Source organism: Suncus etruscus, chromosome 9, assembly GCF_024139225.1.
Source record: "Suncus etruscus isolate mSunEtr1 chromosome 9, mSunEtr1.pri.cur, whole genome shotgun sequence".
Lineage (NCBI taxonomy): Eukaryota > Metazoa > Chordata > Mammalia > Eulipotyphla > Soricidae > Suncus > Suncus etruscus.
In genome coordinates, this window is record NC_064856.1 from 51031583 (window position 1) to 51058111 (window position 26529).

The following is a 26529-nucleotide window of genomic DNA, read 5'->3' on the forward strand; positions in this document are numbered from 1 at the left end:
GGAATTACTCCTGGTGATGCTTGGAGTACCATATGGGATGCCATGGATCAAACTCATGCCTGCTGCATGCAAGTCAAGAGCCCCTACCCATTATACTATCTATCTAGCCCCTATTTTTTAAAGATGGTTAAACAGTGTCTAAATTTTTTTAACGTATAATAAACCTATTTCAAGTTGCAGTTTCCTACAAAGATCTGAAATGTCCAGTTGGCTAAAGAAGTAGCACAATGGTCTAAGCATAGGCTTACATACCAGAAGTCGATGTTTAATCTCAAGTACTGGATATGGTCCCCTGAATACTACCATGAGATCAAAGAGATAGTACAGATGTAAGACACTTGTCTTGCACACAACTTTTTCTGTCTATGCTGATTCAACCTCCAGTGCCACATGTGGTCCCTTGAGACTTTAAGGTGTGCTAAAAAAACAAAAACAAAAAACAAAACCAGTGTCCAATGAAAATTATTTAGTCATAATATTTTCATCAGAATTTAATGCTTAAAATTATCACACTTCTTTTATATTTTGGTGTCTTATTACCTTCTGATAAATCAAAATTATTTTTTATTTTGTTTTAATATATATAATGGTTTTGACTCAAGCTTTCTTATGAAATACCAAAAGGAACTGACCAAATGGTTTTATTAGACTACAATCATTTTGTGCTATGCATTAAAGGAATTAAATTAAAATCTAACAGTAAATGATTTCAAGTTGCAGTGATCACCTATGAGTTTTGTCTAATGCAGTAACTTAGTAACTGTGTCATGATTAATACTGAGAATTTTCCTTATGTATAATCATAGATATTTATTCCTAAAATGTTCTTTATTTTCTTAAATACCATTTCTCAAATGACACCAAGCAGTCAAAAGGCCTTTCTAGAATGAGTAAAATGTATATATATATATATTTTTTTTTTCCCTAGCCACACCTGGTAATGTTCGGGAGCTACTTCAGACTCCATTGCTTAGGGTTTGATCCCAGTAGTACTTGAAAATATTGTCAGAAATTAAACCTTAGCTTCCTGCATGCCAAGTATTTGTTCTGGCCCTTTCAACTATCTCCCTGACCAACTGCATTTTTTATGGCTGAAGTGAAAGTATCTTTTTAGAGTGGGATCAAACGAGTGGTGCTCAGGAGCTAAGGACCACACCTTGCTGAGATTTGAACGCTGGCTCCTTTATGCAAAGCCTTACCTCCAGCACTTTGAGCCTTCCAGCTAGCTCCTGAAATAAAACTTTTAGTATAAGATTATTCTTTTTTTGTAGTTGTTGGGTTTTTTGGGGGGCCACACCTGGTGGCGCTCAGGGGTTACTCCTGGCTCTGCACTCAGAAATCGCTCCTGGCAGGCACGAGGGACTATATGGGACACCGGGATTTTAACCACCATTTGTCCTGAATCGACTGTGTGCAAGGCAAACACCCTACTGCTGTGCTATCTCTCAGGCCCCAGTATAAAATTATTCTAATATTAAAAAAAGATTACTCCGGGGCCGGTGAAGTGGCGCTAGAGGTAAGGTGTCTGCCTTGTAAGCGCTAGCCAAGGAAGGACTGCAGTTCGATCCCCCAGCATCCCATATGGTCCCTCCAAGCCAGGGGCAATTTCTGAGCGCTTGCTTAACCAGCAGTAACCTCTGAGCCCCCAAAACCAAGAAAAAAAAAAAAGATTACTCCAGGATTAGTCTATGATATATGGATTGTAGGGGCCGAAGCAATAACACAGTGGTAGGGCGTTTGCTTTGCATACAGCCAATCTCAGTATGGACACTGGTTTGATTCCCAGCATCCTATATGGTCCCCCGAGCCTGCCAGGAGCTATTTCTAAGTGCTGCCGAGTATGACCCAATAAACCAAAAGCAAGACAAATAATAAACAAACAATAATATATATACATATATATACATGTATATATATATATATATATATATATATATATATATATATATATAGGACTGCATTCTAAAAGCTACCCTCTCCAAAGGGAATAATTTATGTGGAAGATTGTCAAGTATATTTACATATGTATGCACACACACACTTAAAGCTTATTTTTGTTTTGGGGGCACAAATAGTTGTGTTCAGAGCTTTGTCCTAGCTCTATACTGTGAAATAACTCCTGGTAGGGTTCAGGAGACCATTTGGGGTGCTAGAGATCCAGTCCCTGTCAGTAGTATACAAGGCAAATGCTTTATCCACTGTACTCGCTCTGGTCCCCATATAATATATAATATACATATATGTGTGTGTGTGTATATGCATATATGTATTTGGTTTTTGGGTCACACCTGGCAGTGCTCAGGGGTTACTCGGCTCTAGGCTCAGAAATCGCTCCTGGCAGGCTCGGGAACCATATGGGATACCGAGGAACCACCGTCCTGCATGCAAGGCAAATGCCCATACCTCCATGCTATCTCTCTGGTTCCCCCATATAATAGTTTTAATTGACTTTTTCTTTGCTCCTTCTCTTTGTTGTTTTGATGAGTAAGGTGTATGTGAGGGAGAGGGAGTTTTTCTTTTTCACACACAGTTGTAGCATTCAGTGGAGTTTTTACAGCCAATTGTGAAGCGCAGGAAGTCCTACACTCTTACACTCAGTAAACACACATGGCAGTGTTGTCAGGACTGCACTCAGCTCAGGGGTGTTGCTAAAGATTCAGCTCACAGCCTTTTACCTACAAGGCAGACATACTCTACCACTGAACCATGCTACAGGCCTCACTTGTATTTTTTAGGCTCTTAGTGTTCATTGGAGAGTCTTTCAGTCACAGAGGCTATACTGTGTCACTTCAGGAAATAGTCTACTTTCTAGCACTGTTTATAGTCATGTATATTTGACCTCTGATTCATCTCCCTCATGAATAAAATGCCTTATTGGTCTGAAAATTAAACAGGACATATAAGCATTTTGCTTAGTCCCTGGCACTTAGTAAATAAAGAATAAATATTTACTGCCTTTTGTTTTTTATTTTCTTTATTTTTACTTATACTTAATTTTACTATGTTTTAACACTACAGGAAATACCAAGATATCTAATATAGAAGACATTATTGCAAAGATTATTGAACTTTACAACCTTTTTTTTTTTCTCAGTTTTTTAATCAAAATCCCTAGCTCTGAACCCTCTTGTTGAGTTGTCCTCTGGAAGTCTCCTGGGATTGCTGTTGTCCTATTGCATACTTCAGGGTCCATGTCATCACCTGCTTCCAGCAGCTTAAAGCGCATGCAGTCTGGGTGAAAAAAGAGAGCAGTCAATAGATGACAAACAGCACCATCTTTTCCTGCATTTTTGTTTTGTTTTGGGACCACACCCAGCAGTGCCTAGGGCTTATCCCTGGCTCTGCACTTAGGAATTACTCCTCATAGAATTTGGTGGTGACATAGGTGATTTTGGGTATTGAACCCAGCATGGGTTACCTTACCCCACTACACTATCGCTCTGTCCCTCAGTGCCATTCTTAGTCCCTTTACTCTCAGAGGTCACTTGGAATGAGAAAGCAAAAGGTTTTTCCTTGGAAATGCTTTATATTTAAAGAGATTCATTTGCAAACAAATAATATTTAACTATATAAATAATTATAGAAAAAAGTAAAATGGGTCATAGATTTAGCACAATGCATTTATCTTGCAATAAACTGAAATCGCTAGTACAAATCCCTTGAATGAGGGTTAATAAAAGCATTGCTCTTTCACATGATATTGGCATGACAACCCTAAAATTAACTTTTAAAAAAAAGTTGGAATTAGTAGTGTTTTTCCATGTTTGTGGTTTTTGTTCATCAGACAAAACCATTTCTTTCCCTTTCAAATAGTTACCGGTATGTTTCAGTTACAGACTTGAAAAATATTGTCTCTTGTATTTTAGTCAGCCTTTCTTTCTCTACTCAACTTGCCTTCCTTGACATATGCTCCTATATTACACATGTGCTCGTGTATTAACAGGAATCATATCTTGATTTAATACATTTGTCAGTTTTGTTTTCTGGGCTATATCTTGCAGTGCTCAGGGGACCCTGTCATGCTGAGGAGCGAACTCAGGACTCCCACATGTCCTCTAGCCATTTGAGCTACCTCCCAGACTGCAGAAATCATATGTTGAGAGGGTATCCAAGGACAAAATATTTAAGTAACTCAAAGACTAATATATTAATAATATTAGACTATTTATTTTAGTAATGTCATTCTTTGAAATAATCAGTAAGACTGTATGGTGTGTAAAGACAGTAAAATATCAGGAGCACAAGCCCTAGACCAGTCTCCAAGGTGGGTGATCCCATCATGGGTAGAATGACTGAATGATCACTTTTCAGAGAAGAGAATTGTAGACCAACTAAGTCTGGCAACCTTTGTGATTTTCCGCTGTGTGGCTTTAGGAAAGATACCTTGTTTCTGAATCTAGATTTTCAAATTTAGACATTGAGAAAATATTCTCTCTTACAATTGTTTTGCAAAACTAAAGGAGGGCCCGGAGAGATAGCACAGCGGTGTTTGCCTTGCAAGCAGCCAATCCAGGACTAAAAGTGGTTGCTTCGAATCCGGTGTCCCATATGGTCCCCCGTGCCTGCCAGGAGCTATTTCTGAGCAGACAGCCAGGAGTAACCCCTGAGTAACACCAGGTGTGACCCAAAAAACAAAAAAAAAAAAAAAAAGAAGAAAGAAAAACTAAAGGAAAAAATATTGTAAATCAGTTAGCAGGAGTTTTACTATCCAGTAAATAATCCCTATTTCAAAAACTTGCATAGGGGAAGCCTATCAATTCACCTTAGTTTGGTCCCTGGCACCATATATAGTTCTGCTCATAGTGGTTATTCCTGAACATAGAGCCAGGAGAAACCCCTGAGCAGAGTTGAGTGTAGTCCAACCCCCTAAAAAATAAAGGGGCCGGTGAGGTGGCGCTAGAGGTAAGGTGTCTGCCTTGCAAACGCGAGTGTAGGACGGACCGCGGTTCGATCTCCTGGCGCCCCATATGGTTCCCCCAAGCCAGGGGCAATTTCTGAGTGCTTAGCCAGGAGTAACCCCTGAGCATCAAACGGGTGTGGCCGAAAACACCAAAAAAAAAAAAAATAAATAAATAAATAAAGTAAAAAAAACTGACATAGCTTTGTCATTGTCTAACTATATGTCTTAAAAAATAAATATTTTCACCTGAACTGTCACTAATATTTTGATGAGTAATCTTCTGAACATCTCTCTCCAGGTACATACTTGAGAGGTAAAAACAGAAACATAACTTTACATGTCAGTTTATATTAGGCAGATGAATTTATACTTTTTACTAGTTCAACATTATTATACCTAATATATTTGTGGTATCTTTAGTCCCTAACAACATCAGGAGTTTGAGACCTTATCTATCTTATACATCTCCTAGAAAGTAGTTGTGTTTTATGGGAGGGGGATGCACACCCACTGATGCTCATGGGTTACTCCTGGCTCTGACTTCAGGAATCATTCTTGGCAGTGTTCAAGTCAACTACATGCAAAGCAAGTGCTTACCTGCGGTACTATCACTCCGACCTTCTCATAAAGTATATTTTTAATTGTTTAATCTCTCATTCTTTCTAAAATTATACCTACCATAAATTTAAAGTTTCAAGTAAATTGAAATTATGTGGGGCTGAAGCAGTGGTGCAAGTGGTAGGTCATTTGCCTTGCATGTGCTAACCTAAGATGGACCTCAGTTTGATCCCCTGACATCTTATATGGTCCCCCCGAGCCAGGAGCAATTTCTGAGCACAGAGCCAGGAGTAACCCCTGAGCATCACCCGGTGTGCCACAAAAAGAAGAAATTAAAGAAATTATGTTTTAGCATAATGTAAAATAATTTTAGAGTATCTTCCATCCATGGGTTAGACAAGGCCTTCAGATTATGGGTAAAAAAGGAACAAACAAACAAACATAGGGTTCAGTGCAGAAGCAGAATAGCACAATATCTGGGTCTTTTAGCCAGAGAAACACTGTATTTCCAGTGCATGTAGCTAAGGCATACATGCACTTAAAATTAATTGCAGCCCAGGGTCTGGAGTGATAGCACAGCAGGTAGAATGTTTACCTTGCATGCTATTGACCCAAGTATATTCCCTGCACCTCATCTGTCCCCCGAAGTCTTCCAGAAGTGATCCTTGAACATAGAGCCAGGAGTAATTCCTGAGCATTAGCACTACTGGATGTGGCCCCAAAACTAAATTAAACAAAACCAAAAAAATTAATTGCAGCCCTAGTAAGAACCTCAGATTTTCTTATCAAATACCTTGATTTTTTGTTAACAAATGTTCGAAGTAAAATTGGTTTATATGTCACTAGTACTGCATAGTGAACGCCACCAGGTTCACCAGAGTTTGGCTTCCATCAAACAGCATGTAATTGTGAGCCCAAGGTCTTCAGGGCAGAGTTTATGTTACTTTTGCTTTGTTTTCTTTTCTTCTTTTTTCTTGTTTTTAATGATTCCTTAATTCTACTATAAGTGTTGGTTTATTTCCACTAATATCTCTGCAATTACTTTATTGTCATAATAGGTTGATATGAATTTTTTTCCTTCTTTGTTTCATACCCCAAAATCTTCGAGACAGGGCTTTAATGTTCAGCAATGTTGACAAAAAGCCACGGTCACTCATGATTCTATACTGCTTTCTCAGGCTTCAGTACTATGGCATGAGTCAATACTGCTTACTGTAGTGGAGAATGCCTTGTTTTGAGTACCAGTTAAGTCATAGCCTTATGGATGGTGTACTTGCTAAATGGTAGTGATTTCAGTAAGGATAACAGTACTTTCTTCTCTGTCCTCTTTTGTGATCTAGAGCCGACAGTTAGAATCTGAAACAGGGACCACAGAGGAGCACAGCCTAAACAAGGAGGCTCGGAAATGGGCCACACGGTTTGCACGGGAGCACAAAAACATTGTTCACCAACAACGGGTAAGTGTGAGAGTCTATTTTATCACTGGAGTGAGGGTCATACCTAGTCATTGCTCAGGGGTTACTCCTGGCTCTGCATACTCAGCAATCACTACAGAAACTGCTCAGAGAACCAGATGGATGCCAGGGTTTGAACCCAGGTTGACCGCATGCAAGGCAAACGCCTTACCTGGTGTACTTATCTTAAGTGTGAGAGGCACCTTTTCTCTTAAGCTAAATGTCCAGTCAATGTCAGGAGTTACCTTTATGGATGTTAAAGATATCCTACATATGGTCTTTTTTTTTTTTAATAATTTCTCAGCACTGCAGTATATTCTTATCTAGCAGCTTAGTTTGGGAAATCCTAACACACTTACTGCAGCACTGTAACCGATCTGTTTGCAAAAGAATTGCCTATGTGTGGCCAGAGTAGCTCAACAGAGCTCATGTCTTGCACAAGTGAGGCCTAGTTTGATCTTAGTCACTACGCACACATACACACACGTTTCCTAAGAGGCTGGTGATATTATTATAGATAATGCATATGCTGATATAGGCTTTTTATCACCAAGCCAACTTTTCTGAAGGTGTATTAATAAATTCCATGAAAAATGTGTCTTAGGAATTAAATTCTAAGCACAGAGAGATTATTTTTGGTATGGTAAATATTTCTACTTTCCACTCATTTATAACTTCATCACAAGTCATCTATAACTAGCTTTATCCTGAGTTTCTTTTTTCCATTCTATCATTTCTGAATTCTTCTGTGGGTTCTAATTCCTCCATATAAATATGGAGATGTCTTAGATATCGATACTAATCTATCTTCCTTTCTTGTTCCTTATCCTCTTTCTAGGCAGTCCTAACCACTGCCATGGTTTCACTTATCAACTATTTGGGCCTTTTTTCTGTATATTTATGTATCGTATAGATTTCCCCACTGAAATAGTGTTTGAACCAGGATAACATCAACATTTGGAAACCAGAACATCGAGTTCCTCATCTATCTGCCCCTGTGGTCTGTCCATATGGTCTCTTCAACATGACAGTTTCAAGTTACTCTATTTATATTGCATGGTAACAGAATTCCCAAGGTGTTGAATGCTGAGTGAGCCACATAGGAGCTATAGGCCATGTTTTCTGACATAGCTTCACAAATTACTAGGCATCACTTGCTTTATGTTCTTTTTCTCTTTCATTCACTTTTCTTTTGTGATGACCAGGGTCTCACATACACACATAGTTATGGCATTTGGGCACTTGGTTATAATTCCAGGCATCACACTCCTTTAACTGTGGTGCTCTTGCATGTTCTGTCACAATGCTCATTGGAGGGGAGGGGGTATCATGCACAATTTTAGTTTCAATTTCTAGCTGTGATAGGCCAGAGATCACATACTTTGTTACAGTGCTGCTAGGATCCTGCTCAGCATATATATGGGGATCAACACTTATGACCTCATGCTATCAGAGCAACTTTTTGCCTCTGAGCTCTATCACCTTAACTCCATTTGTGTCATGATTTTATTGTGACCATCCCATAGGCCTATCTATGTTTAAGGAAAGGAAGTTAATTTGCTTCCTGGTGGGAAAATAACAAATTTCTAGAAGAACATGCAAAATGGGAAATGCAGTTGCAGCTCTTTTTTCCTTTTTTGCAGTGTCAGGAATTGAAACCAGGTCTCATGCATGCAAGGTATACACTTTACCTTTGAGCCAAATTCTTGGCCTCTAGCTATTTTATTAAAAAAAAAAAAAAAGTCTGCCACAGTCTGCCTTTTTTTTTTTTATTGTGACCAAAGTGCATTACAAATCTTTCACTGCATCATTTATGGTACATAGTAACAATGAATGGGGGGCATTCCCACCACCAGTGCTGTCCTCCCTTCGCCCCTGTTCCCAGTATGCATCCCATATCTCCCTACTTTACGCCCCAGAATGCTAGTGCAACTGGTCTCCACTTTACAGCTTGTTGTAGATTGAGCATCCATTCCACCGTCATTGGAGATAAAAAGGATAAGAAAAAAGGGAGAAAAATATTTGGTGACACCTACCCAAAAAAGAAAGAAGAGAGAGAGGAAAAAAAAAAAAGAAAAGAAAAATGGAAGAAAAAAGGAAAAAATGGACCCGGCAAATAAAAATAAAAATAAATCTCTAAATAATAACCACAAGAGTGAAAAAGAAAGAGAAAAGTGGAAGAAAAAAGGGAAGGAAAATAAAGTCAAAAACTAACAAATCAAAACAAAACAAGAAAAAGTATAGGTGCTGGAGTGGCAGGGTTTGGTGTTCCCCCCACTTTTTTTTTTTTTTTTTTTTTTGCATAGGCAGAGTAAGCATTGGGGAAGAAAGGGAATTCTTGTGGCCTAAGAGATTCAGAGTTTCTCCATCGTTGAAGCATACCATCATGGGAAACAACCCCTGGCTCCATATATACTCATTACCCCATCCCAAAGGCTTTTTTGTGATGCCAGGAAAGTTTCCTCTTGGTTGTGTGTGAGAAAATCAAGCCACTGTAGCTAGCGATCTTGGTATTTGCGTGGGTTATAGGTCAGGGTCTAGGATAGAGTCTCTAGGTCTAGAGGTTCCTATCATCATTGTTATTGTGTTCACTCTTCTGTAACACTTGCTCCCTGCTTTCGTTCAGTCCCTAAGCCAAAGTCTAGGATATTATGGATCCAAAGGTTCTGCTCAGTCTCTGTTGTCCAAGTTGGACCTCTGCAATAAGACATCTTGTTGTTGTTGTTGTTGTTGTTGTTTATGTGTCCTGGGCTACAGCCTAGGGTAGGGTTTTCCTTATTAGTCCCAAGGTAGGTTCTGTTCAGTCACGGTTGTCAAAGTCAGTTTTCTGTTGCTGGTGATCTTATTTTTCACAGTTCAAAGGATGATATTTCTTCTGATTTCCGTTTAGTGTTAGGTGATGGGATAGGACAGCCTGGTCTTAGGTCAAGTTTTCCTTTCCTCGTTGTCATATCAAAACTAGCACAAGTTGGTGCCAGAGCAGTGTTATAAATCTCCCAATGGAGCTTAGTTCCTGGTGGTGTTGCCCAGAGCCGTATCATTTCTACATCGGGGATCTGGGGTTTGGGATTGGACTAACACTGTCCAATCTCCTGGGGACTCTGTTGTATCCACATGGCACATGTTCAGGATGGGAGGCACCCTTCTGCTATAAAAAGTGAGTTCTTATCCCTAGAAGATAAATCTTGTTTCTGTGTTTATGGTTTCCCCTTTTTTTACTGTGCCCATACAAAAACGTATAATGTCATACTGTGTTGCTGGTGCTATTCTGGGTAAGGATGACAGGCTGCACACACAGTCTCTGTCGTCTGGTTTTGTTCTGAGCTTTTATCCCAGTCAAGTCTTTTTGTACCAAGCAGCACCAAAAATGGTAAGGATAGAGAAAAAAATGTATATATTAAAATAGAACAAATAAATAAAACTGAGTTAAAAAGAAAAGGTATTCGAATAAAACAAGTGGTGGAGGAGGCTACCTGTATATTTAGGAATACATATCTTAAGATGTATTGTTATACAGGTATTGAGCTTCCATAGGCAATATAAGACTCCCAATTAGGTCTTTTGATATATTCTGTGGGGAGTAAAAGTCAAGGTACTTTTTGACTCACAGGCCTTGGAATTGAGTTTGAGAGATGCTTTGCTGCATTTCGAGACCATATAGTGTCTTTGAGCTGGGGGTTTTGCTGAGGCTGATTCCTGTATCATGCAACAGTCCACGATTTGGTGGGGGTTAGAGGGGCCATCAAGCATGAGTCAGCAGGCGTGCTGGTTGTAGTTCTTTGCCGAGCATGAGAACGGGGACCCAGAGAGTGTCTTTCACTGAGGAGCTGGAGGGTGATCCGTCGGGGCAGGTCAATCTTGGTGCCTACCAAGTTGGGAACTGAGGGTAAAGAGGGTTAAATTAGGGAAGATAACAGATCAGGATTGGGAGATGAGGGGATAGAAGAGACATAGGGGTAGGGGAGAGGCAATACATGACAGGGGCTATATACAATATATATATATATATATATATATATATATATATATATATATATATATATATATATATATATATATATATATATATATATGAATTGTTTGTAATTTCGGCTTGGAGTCAGTACGGAAAGTCACATCCACATAAAGACTGACTTTAAAGATCTATTTGAGTGTTATCATCCAAATCTTTGGCATTCTGTTTCCTTTCCTAGGAACCGTCTAGAATAAAGAACATTTTTAGATAATGCTTAAAAAGTATATTTATTGCGCTGGCACATTTGCACCTGCACAGTTATTATGAAAATGAGTATTAGTAAGAAAAGACACTGCTGCAGGGGGTCCAGTATGAATACGGACCTCCCCCCAGAGCCCAGTTGCCAGACCTGGCCCTGAAGACCAGTTTGGCATGGGGGGAATCTCTGTCTCCTGGACTAAGTGGTCAGCCCAGGAGGCCATTGGCCAGCTGTCTGCCCAGATTCCCAGCCATACCCGTAGGAGAGGAGCAGGAATCCTGGCATGTGGGATCTTCTGGGTCCAGCTGCAGCCTCCCTCTCCAGTATGAAAAAGCATGGGGGAGGAGTTTGTCTCCTCCCCATCCTCCCAGAGCTCAGATGCCAGACCTGGCCTTGAAAGCCAGCCTGGCGTGGGGGGCTCTCGGTCTCCTGGACTAACTGGTCAGTCCTGGAGGCCTTTGGCCAGCTGTCTGTCCAGATTCCCAGCCATGCCAGTAGAAGAGGAGCAGTAATCCTGGCATGTGGGATCTTCTGGGTACGGCTGCAGCCTTCCTCTCCAGTTTGAAAAACATGGGATTGGAGTTTCTCTCCACCCTCCTCCCCCCAGAGCCCAGTTGCCAGACCTAGCCCTGAAAACCAGTCTGGCATGGGGGGATCTTGTTCTCCTGGATTAAGTGGTCAGCCCAGGAGGCCATTGGCCAGCTGTCTGCCCAGATTCCCAGCCATATCCCACAGTCTGCCTTCTGACCTTAACAGTTTACATCCCACTTTATGCAATATACAATTCTCATCTTAACACCACTTCCCCCAAACTCAGTCATCAGACTCAGGTTTGGAATCCAGACTCATCACCTAAATCAGATTCAAGGACAGAAACAGATTCTTGGGTATAGTTTCTCTAATATAAATTAATTATCTCAAAGAGACAAAGTTATCTGTCCCATCACACATCCAGTACATAGTGATGAGATTTATTAGTACAGATTTTTTATTTCTGTGTGTGTGTGGGTGTGTGTGTGTGTGTGTGTGGGTGGGTGTGGTTTTTGGGTCACACCCGGCAGTGCTCAGGGGTTACTCCTGGCTCCATGCTCAGAAATTGCTCTGGCAGGCATGGGGGACCATATGGGACGCCGGGGTTTGAACCGATGACCTTCTGCATGAAAGGCAAATGCCTTACCTCCATGCTATCTCTCCGGCCCCTGATTTTTATTTCTTAATATAAAGCATATAAAACCATTTTTTAGGAATACTTGACTATATTTGCAAATAAACTTTCAGATATTAAAAATAAACTTCTAGTCAAAATATGTCATGTCTTTCTGCTAGATAGATTTCAACAAATATGGCCTATTATCTACTTAAATCTAGAAAGGTATATTTTGAGGATTAAAAAGGAATTTTGTTTAGTCTAGTTTGGAGGTCTATCTGCCAGTACCCAGTGCTTATTCCTGGTTCTGTGCTCAGGATCACTCCTAGCTGTTCTCGGGGAATATATATAGTGCTATGGATTGAATTGGGGTTGGCCACGTATAAGGCAAGTGCCTAGCTCTTCAGTCCCCCCTCCAAGAAGGTTTTATTCCCAAAACCCTAAAACCTGTTCTATTTTAGGCATTGGTAAAGTAACTTGAATTGCATAGTTACTTATGTGGAATTTTGCATAAACAATTGTCTCAGTATATGAAACACAGTTCTCAGGCATAGAAAAGGCAATAAGATGATGTAAAACCTGAGGGAAAAAATAATGAAGTTAGCTGTGTGGCCACCCAGGTTTTCTGTCCAGCAACATTTCTGCATTGCACTTAGGATGATGAAGATCAGAAGTAAGAGAGCCTGAAATAGCACAGGTTTTTAGGCTCAAGCTGCAGAGACCAGGGTGATGCAGAGAAAAGAGCCAAACTTTTAGCTTCCCTCTTTGTCTGTTGCTAAATATTGCACCAGACAGGAAAAGATGAAGCTCCACTGGACAGGGTGGAAAACAACCGTGGAACTATAAACAGAACTATCATCACATCACCCCGAGGTTGAAATAGGTTCTATTTCAGGGGTCTCAAACTCGCGGCCCACGGGCTGTTTGCGGCCCTCCGTACAACATTTTGTGGCCCGCAGCTGGCCTTCAAATATTGCAGTCTTCGCAATTCTTCGCTTACTGAATAATGACAATAAAAATCGCATTAGTAAGAAAAAAATCGCATTAAACATTCGCATACCCCGAGCAGTTCTGTTCGGGGTGTGCAAATGTTTAATGCAATTTTTTGCGATTTTTTTCTTACTAATGCAATTTTTTATTGCGAATATTCGGTAAGCAAAATCCCTTATGTGGCCCTGCATCACCACGACTTTGCCTCCTGCGGCCCCCAGATAAATTGAGTTTGAGACCCCTGTTCTATTTATTTTATTTTATTATTTGTTTTTGGGTCACACCTGGCAGCGCTCTGGGGTAACGCCTGGCTCTATGCTCAGAAATCGCCCCTGGCAGGCTCGGGGAACCATATGGGATGCCAGGATTCAAACCACCGTCTTTCTGCATGCAAAGCAAATGCCCTACCTCCATGCAACCTCTCCGGCTCCAGGTTCTATTTCTGATCTAACAAATCTGAGTGAGATCCGGGGTCAGCCAAGTAATTCGGAAATAGAAAGACTCAGGAAGACTGAAGGACAGCAGTAGAGTGTTTGGCTCTTTAATTTGATGGAGATGCATAAATTGTGTATACCAAAAGCATAAACATTAACACTATTACATCATATTTCCACAACAATAAAAATATTGTTTAGAAAAATTGGAAAAATTCCTCTAAAAGACAATTGTATCTTTTGATGTCAGAAATCCTTTGGGATTTTATTTTTTTTAATTGAGAAAAGGTGATTTGGAAAAGTATACAGAAATGATAGGCCAATCATATTCTGAGGTTGCGATAAAAGGTACTGAGTGGGTAGCTTTTTGGCCATCTTGGCATTGTTGCTTTGCAATAATACCTTATAGTCAAGTAATTTTTACAATACTAAGAATGGTACTAGAGCAATAGTAAAGCAGATAAGACTCTTGCCTTGTATGCAGCTGACCCAGCTTTGATCCCCAGCACCAGCACCCAAGGCACTGCCAGAAGTGGTCCCTGAGCCCAGAGCCAAGAATAAGCCCTTAGTTCTGGGTGTGGTTCCTCAAAAGAAAAATCAGAAAAAGAAATCCTAAGGTGTACACATCAAAATGTACAATCCAGATATTCTCTGCTAATGTTAGCTTGTTGGGTTTAATCTTGTAGAAGATGAATATAAGTAAATTAAGGGACTCAAAGGAAATACAGTCACTCATCAATAAAGTTTTTAGAGTTCTATAAATACTCTAGTCACCAAAAGAAAGTAATCCAGTATCCAAAGTTTTTTATCAATTACTATTTTTATGCCCTGGTTTTAGTTCATCATACACCATATAATTAAAAAGCATTAATACTATTTTAACTGTGTTACCTAGACTATATAAAGAAGAGAAAGAAGGGCCAGAGCGACAGCACAGCAGGTAGATCATTTGCCTTGCATGCAGCTGACTCAGGTTGAATTACATATGGTTCCTCAAGCCTGCCAGGAGTGATTTCTGAGTGCAGAGCCAGGAGTAGCCCCAGCGCACCACCGGGTGTGACCAAAATCCCCCCCCCTCCAAAAAAAAGAAGAAAAAGATAATATGAAAAAGTCATCATTTTTCTGTTTCCTTTATAGGTTCTAGATGATCTGGAATGTCACGGAGCTGCAGTATCAGATCAAAACCGAGCAGAATTGGAACAGAAAATAGATGAAGCCAGAGAAAATATTCGTAAAGCAGAGGTAAGGTGGCTGCTAGTGGTACTATTTTATCCAGCTGTGATATTCCTACTGTGATAAGGACCTTTAAAATTCACTTTCTAGGGCTCTGATAGGTAAGGACACAGGCCTTGCATGTGGCAGCTGTAATCCTAATTTGAATCTACAGTACCACATATTGTCCCATGAGCACTGCCAAGTGTGCCCCAAAATTAAATTAATAAAAAGAACAAAACTGTCCAGCCTTCAAGACGTCTATGTTTTTGTTAGAAAAGAAAGCATAAAGACTGCCAGAGATAACCAAGTAAGTAAAAAGAATTGCCATGGAGTAGCCCCCACCACCAACTTCTGCAGCCCAGAGGATATGGATCACTGTGGTAAGAGAGTTAAGGCAGGTGGCATAGAAAATAGAACTTAAGATGAGTTGTGTTTGATTGCTCAGCAAAAAAGGAATTGCATGGATTTATACCACTCAAGAGGCAGAACTTAAACCAAAAGTCTAGTAGGAGGAGGCAGGTTTGAGCTTGGTGTTTAGCCTGTAGATCATTGGAATTGTTGACAGAACAAGTACCTTTAGGACATAGTAAGCACTGGGAGTGTACTAGAAAGTTTTAGGCAAGCATCTCTTCTGTCAAGGACTCGATACCAGGAATTCTTGCACTAGTTGGGTATTAGTCTAAACTAGTGATTTTCCAATACTGACTCTGGACTATCGAGGATGCAGGGGGAGGGTGAGAGGCCACACCTCGTGGTTCTTAGAGGTTACTCCTGGCTTTACATTCAAGAATTACTCCTAAGGGCCAGAGCTATGAACAGCAGTTAGGGTGTTTGCTGTACACCTGGCCAATCCAGGTTCAATCCCTGGTATTCCATATACCTAGGAGTAATTTCTGAGTGCAGAACCAGGAGTAATCCCTGAGCACCATTGTGTGTGGCCCAAAAAAACAAAATGAATCACTCCTATTAGGCTCTGGGGACCATATAGGATGCTGGGGATTGAACCCAGGTCAGCTATGTGCAAGGCAAATGTCCTACCCACTGTTCTATCTTCCAGCTTCAGGACTCTGTATAATTTGAGGAATTGTTCTAGTGATTGAGGCAGTTATGGGGGAAACAAATGGAGCAAACGTTTGGGGAGTAGTTAGAACCAGAAAATGCTTGATGTCTGCCTTGCCTAGAGAAAAGCCAGTAATCCCAACCTATCTTCAATCTACTGTCTGATCACAGAGGTGGTCAGGGTGTGCAATAAGTAGCCACTTCCCTTTCTGAACCCCGAATTATGGCTAAACCACTTCCAATGATGCCCGCCAATTACTGTTGGCAGCCCTCCCTGGTCTGAGAAATATTGGCTAGAAATATAAACTAGGAAGTTTTTCCCTATTTATTCCTCCAGACTCTGGGAAAAAGCTCATTTCAGAGTCTTGGTGGAACAGAGAAAGTGAGAAGTTTTCTGAAGGGTGTGTGCTCATTTTCCATTGCCAAACTCCATCCATGGTGTCACTGTCTGCTCCCTAAATCCCAGCTAACTCCTCAAGGGGCTTGAGGGCCACTCCCAGCATTTCTCAGACAACCAGGCTACTCGGTTGAATGCTTGGCCAGACAGCATGGTGCTGTTTAGGCCCAATGGTGCTGGAGCCCACCAGGACCACCCTGCTGGTGTTTCAGGGACCTTTAGGGCCACACCCAGAAGAACCAGGGTCAGACTATGCCAGTATGCACCCTCATTTCTGTTCTATCTCCCCAAACCCCCCCCCCAAATTTTTTATTTTGTCCTTGCATCATATAAACTTGCATTCTTTTTTTTAGATTCCTTAGGTAAGGAATAAATGTGTTCAGTTGTTTAAGGCAATTTTACTTTATTTCCAATCCATTTTATTAATTTTTCTTGCATTATTGTACTGATTAGTAGAATGAATAAAAGTGAACACCAACATTCTGCCTGTCTGTAGTTTTTTGGCAAATGTCTTACACTAAAATTGAGAAGAGTATTTTTTTTATCTTGTGATTATAAAAGTGTTAAAAAATTACCAAATGCCTTTCCTACATTTTTTTTTGCATCCTCCCTTTATTCGTTGGCTTCTTATATTAAACTAATCTTGCATTTCTCCTTGATCACGATATATTATTCTCCTCTATATTGCTAAGTCTATTTGCTAATATTTTGTTAACTAATATTTTAAAGTTTATTAAGAGATGCCCCTGTCAGGCTAGAGTGATAGCACAGCAGGTAGGGTGTTTGCCTTGCATGTGGCTGACCCAGGCTTGATTTCCCAGCAGCACATATGGTCCCCTGAGCACCACCAGAAGTAATTTCTGTGCAGAGCCAGGAGTAACCGCTGAATGCTGCCGGGTGTGACCAAAAAAAAAAAAAAAAAGAAGAAGAAGAAGAAGAAATGTCCATGTCATCTTTGTTTTCATTCTGGGTTTTTTTTTTTTTTGTATGTAAGATTGGTATCATTTATTTCATTATAGATGAAATTGCCTTTCAGTATATTTTAGGCTAGTCAGATTATCCATCTTTTTCTGATTTTATTTTTTTTCATAAAATTATTTATACAAACATTAGGTCATTTCTAATTTAAGACATAATAATAATAATCAGTTTGCTTATACAGTTTCTTTCCTTAGTACACATCTCAAATCTTTTTTTTTTAATTTTTTTATTTTTCACAGCATTATTTATGGTACATAGTGACAACGAATGAGGGGCACTCCCACCCCAGTGCTGTCCTCCCTCCACCCCCGTTTCCAGCATGCATCTCATATCTCCCTCCTTTTCCCCCCAGCATACTAGTGCAACTGGTCTCCACTTTATAGCTTGTTGTAGATTGTCTATTCTGTTGTCATTTGCAATAAAAAGGATAAGAAGAAAAAAGAAAAAAAAAAGGAAGAGAGAAAAAATTGGCCACAATTACCAAAAAAAGAGAAAAAGAAGAAGAAAAATGCACCCGGCTAATGAGAAAAGGAAAAAAAAATCACCAAATAATAATCACAGGAGTGAAAAGAAAAGGGAAAAGAAAATGGAGGAAAGAAGGAAAATAAAGTCAAAAACTAAGAAATCAAAACAAAGCAAGTAAAAGAAGGGGTGCTGCAGTGGTAGGGTTTGGCGTTCCCTCACTTTTTTTTTTTGTATAGACACAGTAAGCATTGGGGGAGAATGGGAATTCCCGTGGCCTAGGAGATTCAGGGCTTCTTCATCCTTGAAGCATACCATCATGGGATGAACCCCTGTCTCCATAGGTGTTCATTACCTCATCCCAAGGGCTTTGTATGTGGTGCCAGGAAACTTTCCTCTCAGTTGTGGGTGAGACAATGAGGCCACTGTATCCAGCGTTCTTGGCATTTGTACAGGTCCTAGGACAGGGTCCCGCACGACAAATAAACTTTTTAAGCTTTATCCAAAAACGTTCCTGATCCTAGACTGTTCCTAGGAATGGAATCAGGATGCCCAAGATTTGGATAAAACACTCAAATAGACCTTTATTCTCTAGTCTTTTTGTGGACGTGACTTTTCATATTGACTCCAAGACTAAACCATAAACAGTCCATCTATATATTGTATATAGTCTCTATCATGTATTGCCTCTCTCCTACGCCCTCATCCCCCAACCCTGAACCATTATCTTCCCCTTATTTAACCCTCTTTATCCTTAGTTCCTAACTGGGTAGACACCAAGACTGACCTTCTGCCCCAACAGACCACCATCCAGCTCCTCATTGTAAGACACCCTCTTCGTCCCCATCTTATGCCTCGACAAAGAACTACAACCAACACAACCGCTGACCCATGCTTGGTGGCCCCTCTTGCCCCCATCAAACTATGGACTGTTGCATGATACCAGAATCAGCTTCAGCAAAACCCCTACTTCAAGGACAATATAGGGTTCCGTAATGCCGCAAAACATGTCTCAAACTGTCCATATACCTAAGGTTCTTTCTCTGGACTCTATTCCATTGGTCTGAGAGCCTTTCCTTTTTCTAATACCACCCTGTTTGGTTACTATAGCTTTATAGTATAGTTTTAAATTCAAGAGAGAGAGGCCTTCCATATTCTTTTTTCTAGGATTGTATTGGCTATTTGAAGATAGAGTAATAAACTCTTATAAAAGAAACCATTGAGGGTCGGAGAGATAGTATGGAGGTAAGGCGTTTGCCTTGCATGCAGAAGGATGATGGTTCAAATCCTGGCATCCTATATGGTCTTCTGAGCCTGCCAGGAGTGATTTCTGAACATAGAGCCAGGAGTAACCCCTGAGCACTGCAAAAAAAAAAAAAGAAAGAAAGAAAGAAAGAAAGAAAGAAAAGGGAAGGGAAGGGAAGAGCAGGGAAGGGAAGGAGAGGGAGGGAGGGAGGGAGGGAGGGAGGGAGGGAGGGAGGAAGGAAGGAAGGAAGGAAGGAAGGAAGGAAGGAAGGAAGGAAGGAAGGAAGGAAGGAAGGAAGGAAGGAAGGAAGGAAGGAAGGAAGGAAGGAAGGAAGGAAGGAAGGAAGGAAGGAAGGAAGGATTGAGATAAATCTTTTGTGATTTTGATTAGTCCTTAGATATGACACCAAGAATACAAACAAAACAAAAATCATTTGGACTTTATAAAGTTGGTTGTTTTGGGATTTTTTTGTTTTGTTTTGTTTTGTTGCTTTTGGGTCACACCCAGTGGTGCTCAGGGAGTTACTCCTTCCTCTGCACTCAAAAATTGCCCCTGGCAGGCTTGGGGGACCATATGGAATGCTGGGGATCAAACCGAGGTCTGTCCTGCGTCAGCCACATGCAAGGCAAACACCCTACCGCTGTGCTATCGCTCCCCTTTATAAAAATTTTTAATTTGTGCTTCTAAAAACTGCCCAGAGAGGCTGGAGAGATAGCATGGAGGTAAGGCATTTATTTGCCTTTCATGCAGATTATTGGTTCAAATCCCGGCATCCCATATGGTCCCCTGAGACTGCTGGGAGCGATTTCTGAGCATAGAGCCAGGAGTAACCTCTGAGTGCTGCTGGGTGTGACCCAAAAACCAAAAAATTAAAATAAAAAAAAAAAGCTGCCCAGAACATAAAAGACACCCCATACCATGAAAAAATTAACAAATCTTGTACTTAACAGGATTTTTTTTATCTGAAATACATAAAAACTCATACTAAAAGATAACACAGAACCAGGGAGATAGCTCAAAGGGTACATGTTGTACAAATAGGAGGCCTGGGCTTAATTCTATATAGATGTGTCCTCAGAGATAAGCAGATGACCAATATGTCCTTACATGGAACATGTTTTGACATCGTTAGTCATCAGGGAAATGCAAACCACAAAGTTCAGAAGTGCCTGCCAGGGATTCTTGCAGTTGGGATTGTCAAGGTGGCGTATCTGCTTTGGGAATCTCCAGATAGTGAATATCCCTGATTGGTCCCAAGAGTCCAAAGAGTCTAAAGGAAGGTCCTCAAAATTATCTCAGTGGCTGAGACATGGGGAAGTCTCATTGGTAGAGTACCTGCTTGCAAGTGAGGCGGTAAGACTGTGAGTGCAGATACAGGCCTCAGTGCAATCCTAGCACCTATACAATCTCAGAGAGAGGACCCAATATCTAAGTCACTGCAGAAATGAAATGAGAAGTAGAAAAAATGTTTAAAATAAATTTGAGGTACTGGAAAGATACTACAGGATTTAGTGCACAAGTTTTGCTACTGACCCTTGTTTAACTCCCAGCAGCCCCACCCACATCATTGCTGAGTGTAGTCCTAAAGACCCTGAGCACCACTTGGGAAGCCAAAAAGAGAGAGAAAAAACACCCCTATTTCAGTAAAGCCTTCGTATATTGAATAAAAACCACTGCTGCCTGATAAGTGAATCAGTGAAGCTGAATTTACTGTTTGCTAAGCAAAAGAGAACAATACTTAACAAAACTATCTTTGAACAAAGAGAAATGATGCATAGGGTATGAGAGGTATGGACTTTAAGGTAATGATGACTTCCAAAACTGAGACTGTTACCGGGCCTAGTGGTATCTGTGGTGTGTGGAGACTGGGGGCTCTTAGAGGCAGGAGCAGAAGGTTCCTTGTGGAGATCACAGTGCGAGGCTGTGTTTGGACACCATAGGACTGTCCCCAACTGACATGCAGACAGGCCCTTAGAACACAGCTGTTACTATGTGACTGAAAGAGGTTGGAACTGCCAATGGCTATTTACTCTTGGAAAAGAATTCCTGAACAAGATTATCATTCCTGTGCCAAAAAGATGGGAAGGTGCTTACCTTGTACCAAGACAACCCAGGTTTGACCACACCCAGTACCCCACATAGTCCCCAAGCCCTATCAGGAATGATCCCTGAGTGCACAGCCAGGTATTTTCCCTGAGTACAACCAAGTGTGACTCCAAATCTCTCTCTCTCTCTCTCTCTCTCTCTCTCTCTCTCTCTCTCTCTCTCTCTCTCTCTCTCTCTCTCTCTCTCTCTCTCTCTCTCTCTCACACACACACACACACACATACACAGAAGAAAGGAAAATGCTGGGCTTCAAATGTTCTGAGGCATAACATTAAGAGAAAAAGAATGCAGGCCTTGTGACGCATTATTATCTATGTTATAGTTGACATACCATCAGTGTCACACACCTGTCCAGATGTAGGCATTCCCTTTGCCTTGTCAGCAGCCCTGGGTTTTCTTCTGTTTCCTTTGCTCCTCCTCACCATCGTTCTTGTCTTGTCTTCCCCCCCCCCACCCGCCTTCCTCTTTCCCATCAGACTTTTCAAACAAAGAAATAGCATCTATGCCGTGTGAGTGACTATCAAGATTGTTCTGATGAATAAGTAGGGAAGAACTTACACAATCAGTCTGAGGGACAATCCTTGATTTCTGACCCTGTCTTGGTTTTCTTAGATTATTAAGTTAAAAGCTGAAGCCCGGCTGGACCTGTTAAAGCAGATCGGTGTTTCCGTGGACACATGGCTGAAGAGTGCAATGAACCAAGTGATGGAAGAGCTGGAGAATGAGCGATGGGCACGCCTTCCTGCAGTGACCAATAATGGCACTTTACACTCGGTACTATTTCTCTTCTTAGGATGTCTTTGAAAAAGATGTTCTTTGGCCACGTAGCCAAATCTGAAAACAGCCAAAATTTAAAAGAAAAAAAAATGATTTTGCTAGTGGTCTGGATTTTCTCCTCTTCCTCCACCTGCTCCCCTATTCTCTCCCCCTCCCCTCTTCCACCTCACCCCCAGTTATTTTAAGAGGAAATCTGTGGCTTTATCTCTTCTTTTTCTGTTGTTGTTGTTTTGGGTTTTGGTTTGTGGGTCACACCTGGCAATGCTCCAGCTCTTTACTCAGAAATTCCTTCTGACCGGGGCTTGAGGGACCATATGGAATGTCAGGTATCAAATCTGAGCCAGCTCTATACTATCATTCCAGCCCCAGTGTAGCTTTTTCTAATATGCTATGAAAAATATATTATCATTAATTATTCCCTAGGTTTGAATTTTCCAAATTTATTATCCCTTTCATGAAGTAGATAGGCTTCTTGTCTGGAAGTGAAAAGAATAAGCATTTTATCTTTTTTTTTTTTTTTTGGTTATTGGGCCTCACCCAGTGACACTCAGGGTTACTCCTGGCTCTGTGCTCAGAAATCGCCCCTGGCTTTGAAGGACCATACAGGACACTGGGGAATCAAACCACGGTCCATTCTATGTCAGCCGCATGCAAGGCAAATGCCCTTATTGCTGTGCCACCACTCTGACCCCCAAGAATAAGCTTTTTCTTTTTTTTGGTTTTTGGTTTTTGGGTCACACCCAGCAGCACTCAGGGGTTATTCCTGGTTCTGTGCTCAGAAATTGCTCCTGGCAGGCACTGGGGACCCTATGGAATGCCGGAACTCAAATCACCATCTGTCCTAGGTCAGCTGTGTGCAAGGCTAACGCCCTACCGCTGTGCTATCTCTCCGTGCCCCAAGAATAAGCATTTTAATTCAGTGTTTTTGAAGCACACAAAGTTGTAAGCAGTCTGAAAGAAGGGTAAGGGAGACTCAGTCTGTGGCTTCTTTGCTCTGGGCACAGGCTTCATGCTCTGCTGCACCAAGTATTCCAACCGAGATGGCACAGGGGTGACTCTGCAGTCATGCCCATGCTCCAGCTTCAGCATGCCTGCTTCAGGTATTAGGTTTTGTTGATGCAAGGCAGTTCAGCTTTAGGATTTGGGGTTGTGTTTGGGGAGTGTTGGAACCATTCCCAGAATGCTCAGGGGCCACACCCAGCTCCATACGAGGGGGATGCTCCTGGCCATGCTCAGCGACTGTGAGTTCAGCTCATTGAGTCTCTCTCTCTCTCTCTCTCTCTCTCTCTCTCTCTCTCTCTCTCTCTCTCTCTCTCTCTCTCTCTCTCTCTTTCTCTCTCTCTCTCTCTCTCTCTCTTTCTCTCTCTCTCTCACCCCTCTCTCCCCCCCCCTCTCTCTCTCCCCACCTCCCATTCATCTTTCATATTGGAGATCTGAATACATAAAGGTTCAACATGAAAGCATGTAAGTGCATAATGCCTTGTTGGTCAAGTGATTTTTGGTCAGTGATTTTTAATCAGGTATATAGAGATTGAAAAACCACAGATCTAAAGTAAATTGTGCTGTTCACTCCATGCCCTTTCTTCTTTTTTATCCTGTTTATTTCTCTGTGATATGATCATAATCTATATTTGTCTTCATTTGTTTTCGTTGGTTTATTGTTTGTTTTCCTCTCAGGACTGTAATGGCCATGTCTCGCTGGTTCCATACTGTTCAGCAAAGTGCCTGGCAGAGTAGTTTCTTAGTCCCTATGTGTTGAAAGCAGAGTGAATGAATAGATGAGCCTACAGAAAGAGTAGTGGCAAACTGAGAGCTAAAACTCTAGTAATTTCTCAACTATTGTGCCTCTGCAGTTTTTTGTACTCTTGAGATATAAGACAGTATGGCTAGAGCAAAATAAGCCAGTTTTTAAAAGGATTATAGTGGAGGGTGTGTCCCAAGGGGAAGAATTATTCTAATTTTACTATTAATAGTAACCCAACTGATAAAAAGAACTCACTTCTTGGGAGTTAGAAAAGCCTACCATGGTGTCCCTGTAGCAGAATTACTCCATGACATAGAATATGTCTCCCAATACATCTTTTAGGTCAGCTTATATCTATTTCAGATTATAAGATAAAATTTATGGTGACAGCAAACTCTGGGCACAAACTTGCTTTTGTCTTTTTAGCGGCATTGTTGGCTGTCAATCAGATCAAGTATTTTTTTTGGACCTAGTGTTTTCTAAGTCAATTAAGCATTCTTTCTACCTGCTTTCTAGGCAAATCCAAGATGAACCAAATCTGGTTTCTTTTCTCAAAGAGTTTTAAAGATCTGTGTCAGTGTTTATAGATGTCGGCTGCTGTGCTAAACTCAAAATATCGCTTATCCCTAACTTATTGACACACATATAACTTGAGGGGGGAAAAAATCATCTCCTGGGTTTCAGAGAGTAAGTTCAAGTTAAATGATTCTAAAATCCCCTTCAACTGCAAAATCCAATTGTTTTGTAAGTACTCTTAGAAAAGCTCAGCATTAAAAAGAAGAAGAAAAGAACTAGGTAGTTTTGCAGAAAAAAAATAGATGATTAGAGATAGTCCTTCAATTAACAAGAGTAAAGCACTTCTAATATGAAGAAGAAGGAGGCATGCATAGTATTGTTTGACCATTAGCATTCAATTGAGAATTGAATGTGTTGGGTTTTTGTGAGAACCATTTCAAGTCTCATCATAGTCTCATGTAGGGAGCCTTTGTCTATACTCTCTCAACAGAGTGATTATGTGTTTTGTAAAATTGAACTAATAGTATAAAGGAAAAATGTAGGCAAAAAAAAAAAGCATAGCTTAATGAAGTCCTATATTTATTTAGCCTGCTCTTAAATAATTTAGAGGGAGTTGTATCTCTTCATACTGACAGCTAGCTGGCTGAAGAACCTGAAACAAATACACATTCCAGAGACCAAATTATTCCGTTATTAATGCCAACAAAAGCACTAGTCATCAAGTTTAGATTTCCTTCCATCTGGAAAACATGATTAATAATAACATTAGACATTAGCAGTATAAAACTGCCTTACAGACAATGCCTTTTAATAATATATGGTCTATTGGGATTGAGGAGACAGCTCGAAAGACAAGGGAGTTTAACTTACATGTAGAAGGTCTCTCATTTGATCCCCTCAAAGTAAAAGAGTTATTCCTAGTGTTACCCAGCCTCACTTGACCTGAGCAGCACTGCATTGCCCAGTTTGGGCACTAAATCATCACCAAGTATGGCTAAGGAGTAAACTCCAGGCCCCCAGCCATATTGGGGAAGTCACCCCACGCCCCACAAATGTATATATATTTAAAAATACTTAATGACCTTTAAAAAGGGAGAAACTGTACTTACTTGGGTATTATTTGCCTTCTGTGTTATGCTGTGAAACAAAATCTAGAATTGGAAAGTAAAAAATCTAGCCAGAAACCTTTTTAAGAAGCTCAGTCTACCAACATACGTATTTACTCAGTGGGTGGTTAACAAGTGGTACACAAAGCTGCCTGTGGTGGGATTTTAGCCAAAAACCCAACCAGCCTTTCTATCATTCATTCTTCCTTTCTCTTTCCTGCCTTCTCTAACTCAAAAATCCATGCCAGTTGAAAACCTGACTTTGGAATTATGTTAATTTTAGGATGGAAAATGTTAGAGAATTATAAATTATACAAATCTTAGAAAATACAATGGAGGGGTGGAGAGATAGCATGGAGGTAAGGCATTTGCCTTGCATGCAGAAGGACAGTGGTTCAAATCCCAGCGTCCCATATGGTCTCCTGAGCCTGCTGGGAGCAATTTCTGAGCGTAGAGCCAGTAGCCCCTGAGCGCTGCTGGGTGTGACCCAAAATCAAAAAAAAAAAAAAAAAAAGGAAGAAAGAAAAGAAAAGAAAATACAACGTTAGACCAAATTAGCAACTTGTCCTATTCCTTATTCCTTATTTTTCTTATATTTATCATAATAAAGAGGTGTGTGTGAGTGTGTGTGTGTGTGTGTGTGTGTGTGTGTGTGTGTTTAAGCCACACCTAACTGTGCTCAGGCTTAATTCTGGCCCTGTGTTCAAGGGTCACTCCTGGCAGTGTTCTGGAGCCATATATGGTGTCAAGACTCAAGCCCAGGTTGGCCATATGTAAGACAAGTGACTTACTAACTGTATTATCGCTCACTCTGGCCCATTTGGTATATTTTTTCACCTAACATTCTATATTGCTGGATGGTCTTCTAGATAATATTCTCAAAATACTTATGTGCTTATTTGTCTTTTCCATACTGGGGATCTCTTTTTTTTTAATATAAATCCTTAGAGGCTGCATTTGCCTTGCATGCAGCCAACCTGGGACAGACCCGGGTTCAATTCCTGGCATTCTGTATGGTTCCTCAAGCCTGCCAGGAGCGATTTCTGAGTGTAGAGCCATGAAAACCCCTGAGCGCTGCCAGGTGTGACCAAAAAATGAATATATATATTGAATATATATATAGGTCCTTAGAAACTGAAGAGATAGTACAAGGGTTAATACACTTGTCTTGCATGCAATCAATCCTAGTTCACTCCTCAGCACCACAATATGTTCCTACCTGA

General features: G+C 40.7%; 1 protein-coding gene across 2 annotated transcripts in view; it reads left to right on the forward strand.

Annotated features, from left to right (window-relative positions):
• Positions 1-26529, forward strand: part of FCHSD2 (FCH and double SH3 domains 2) — a 283860-nt gene that overhangs the window by 233081 nt on the left and 24250 nt on the right. For both annotated transcript variants that reach the window (XM_049780261.1, XM_049780262.1), the window contains 3 exons: positions 6799-6915; positions 14835-14939; positions 21776-21937. In XM_049780261.1, the coding sequence (XP_049636218.1) occupies positions 6799-6915; positions 14835-14939; positions 21776-21937 (384 nt within the window). The remainder of the gene's footprint in view (positions 1-6798; positions 6916-14834; positions 14940-21775; positions 21938-26529) is intronic.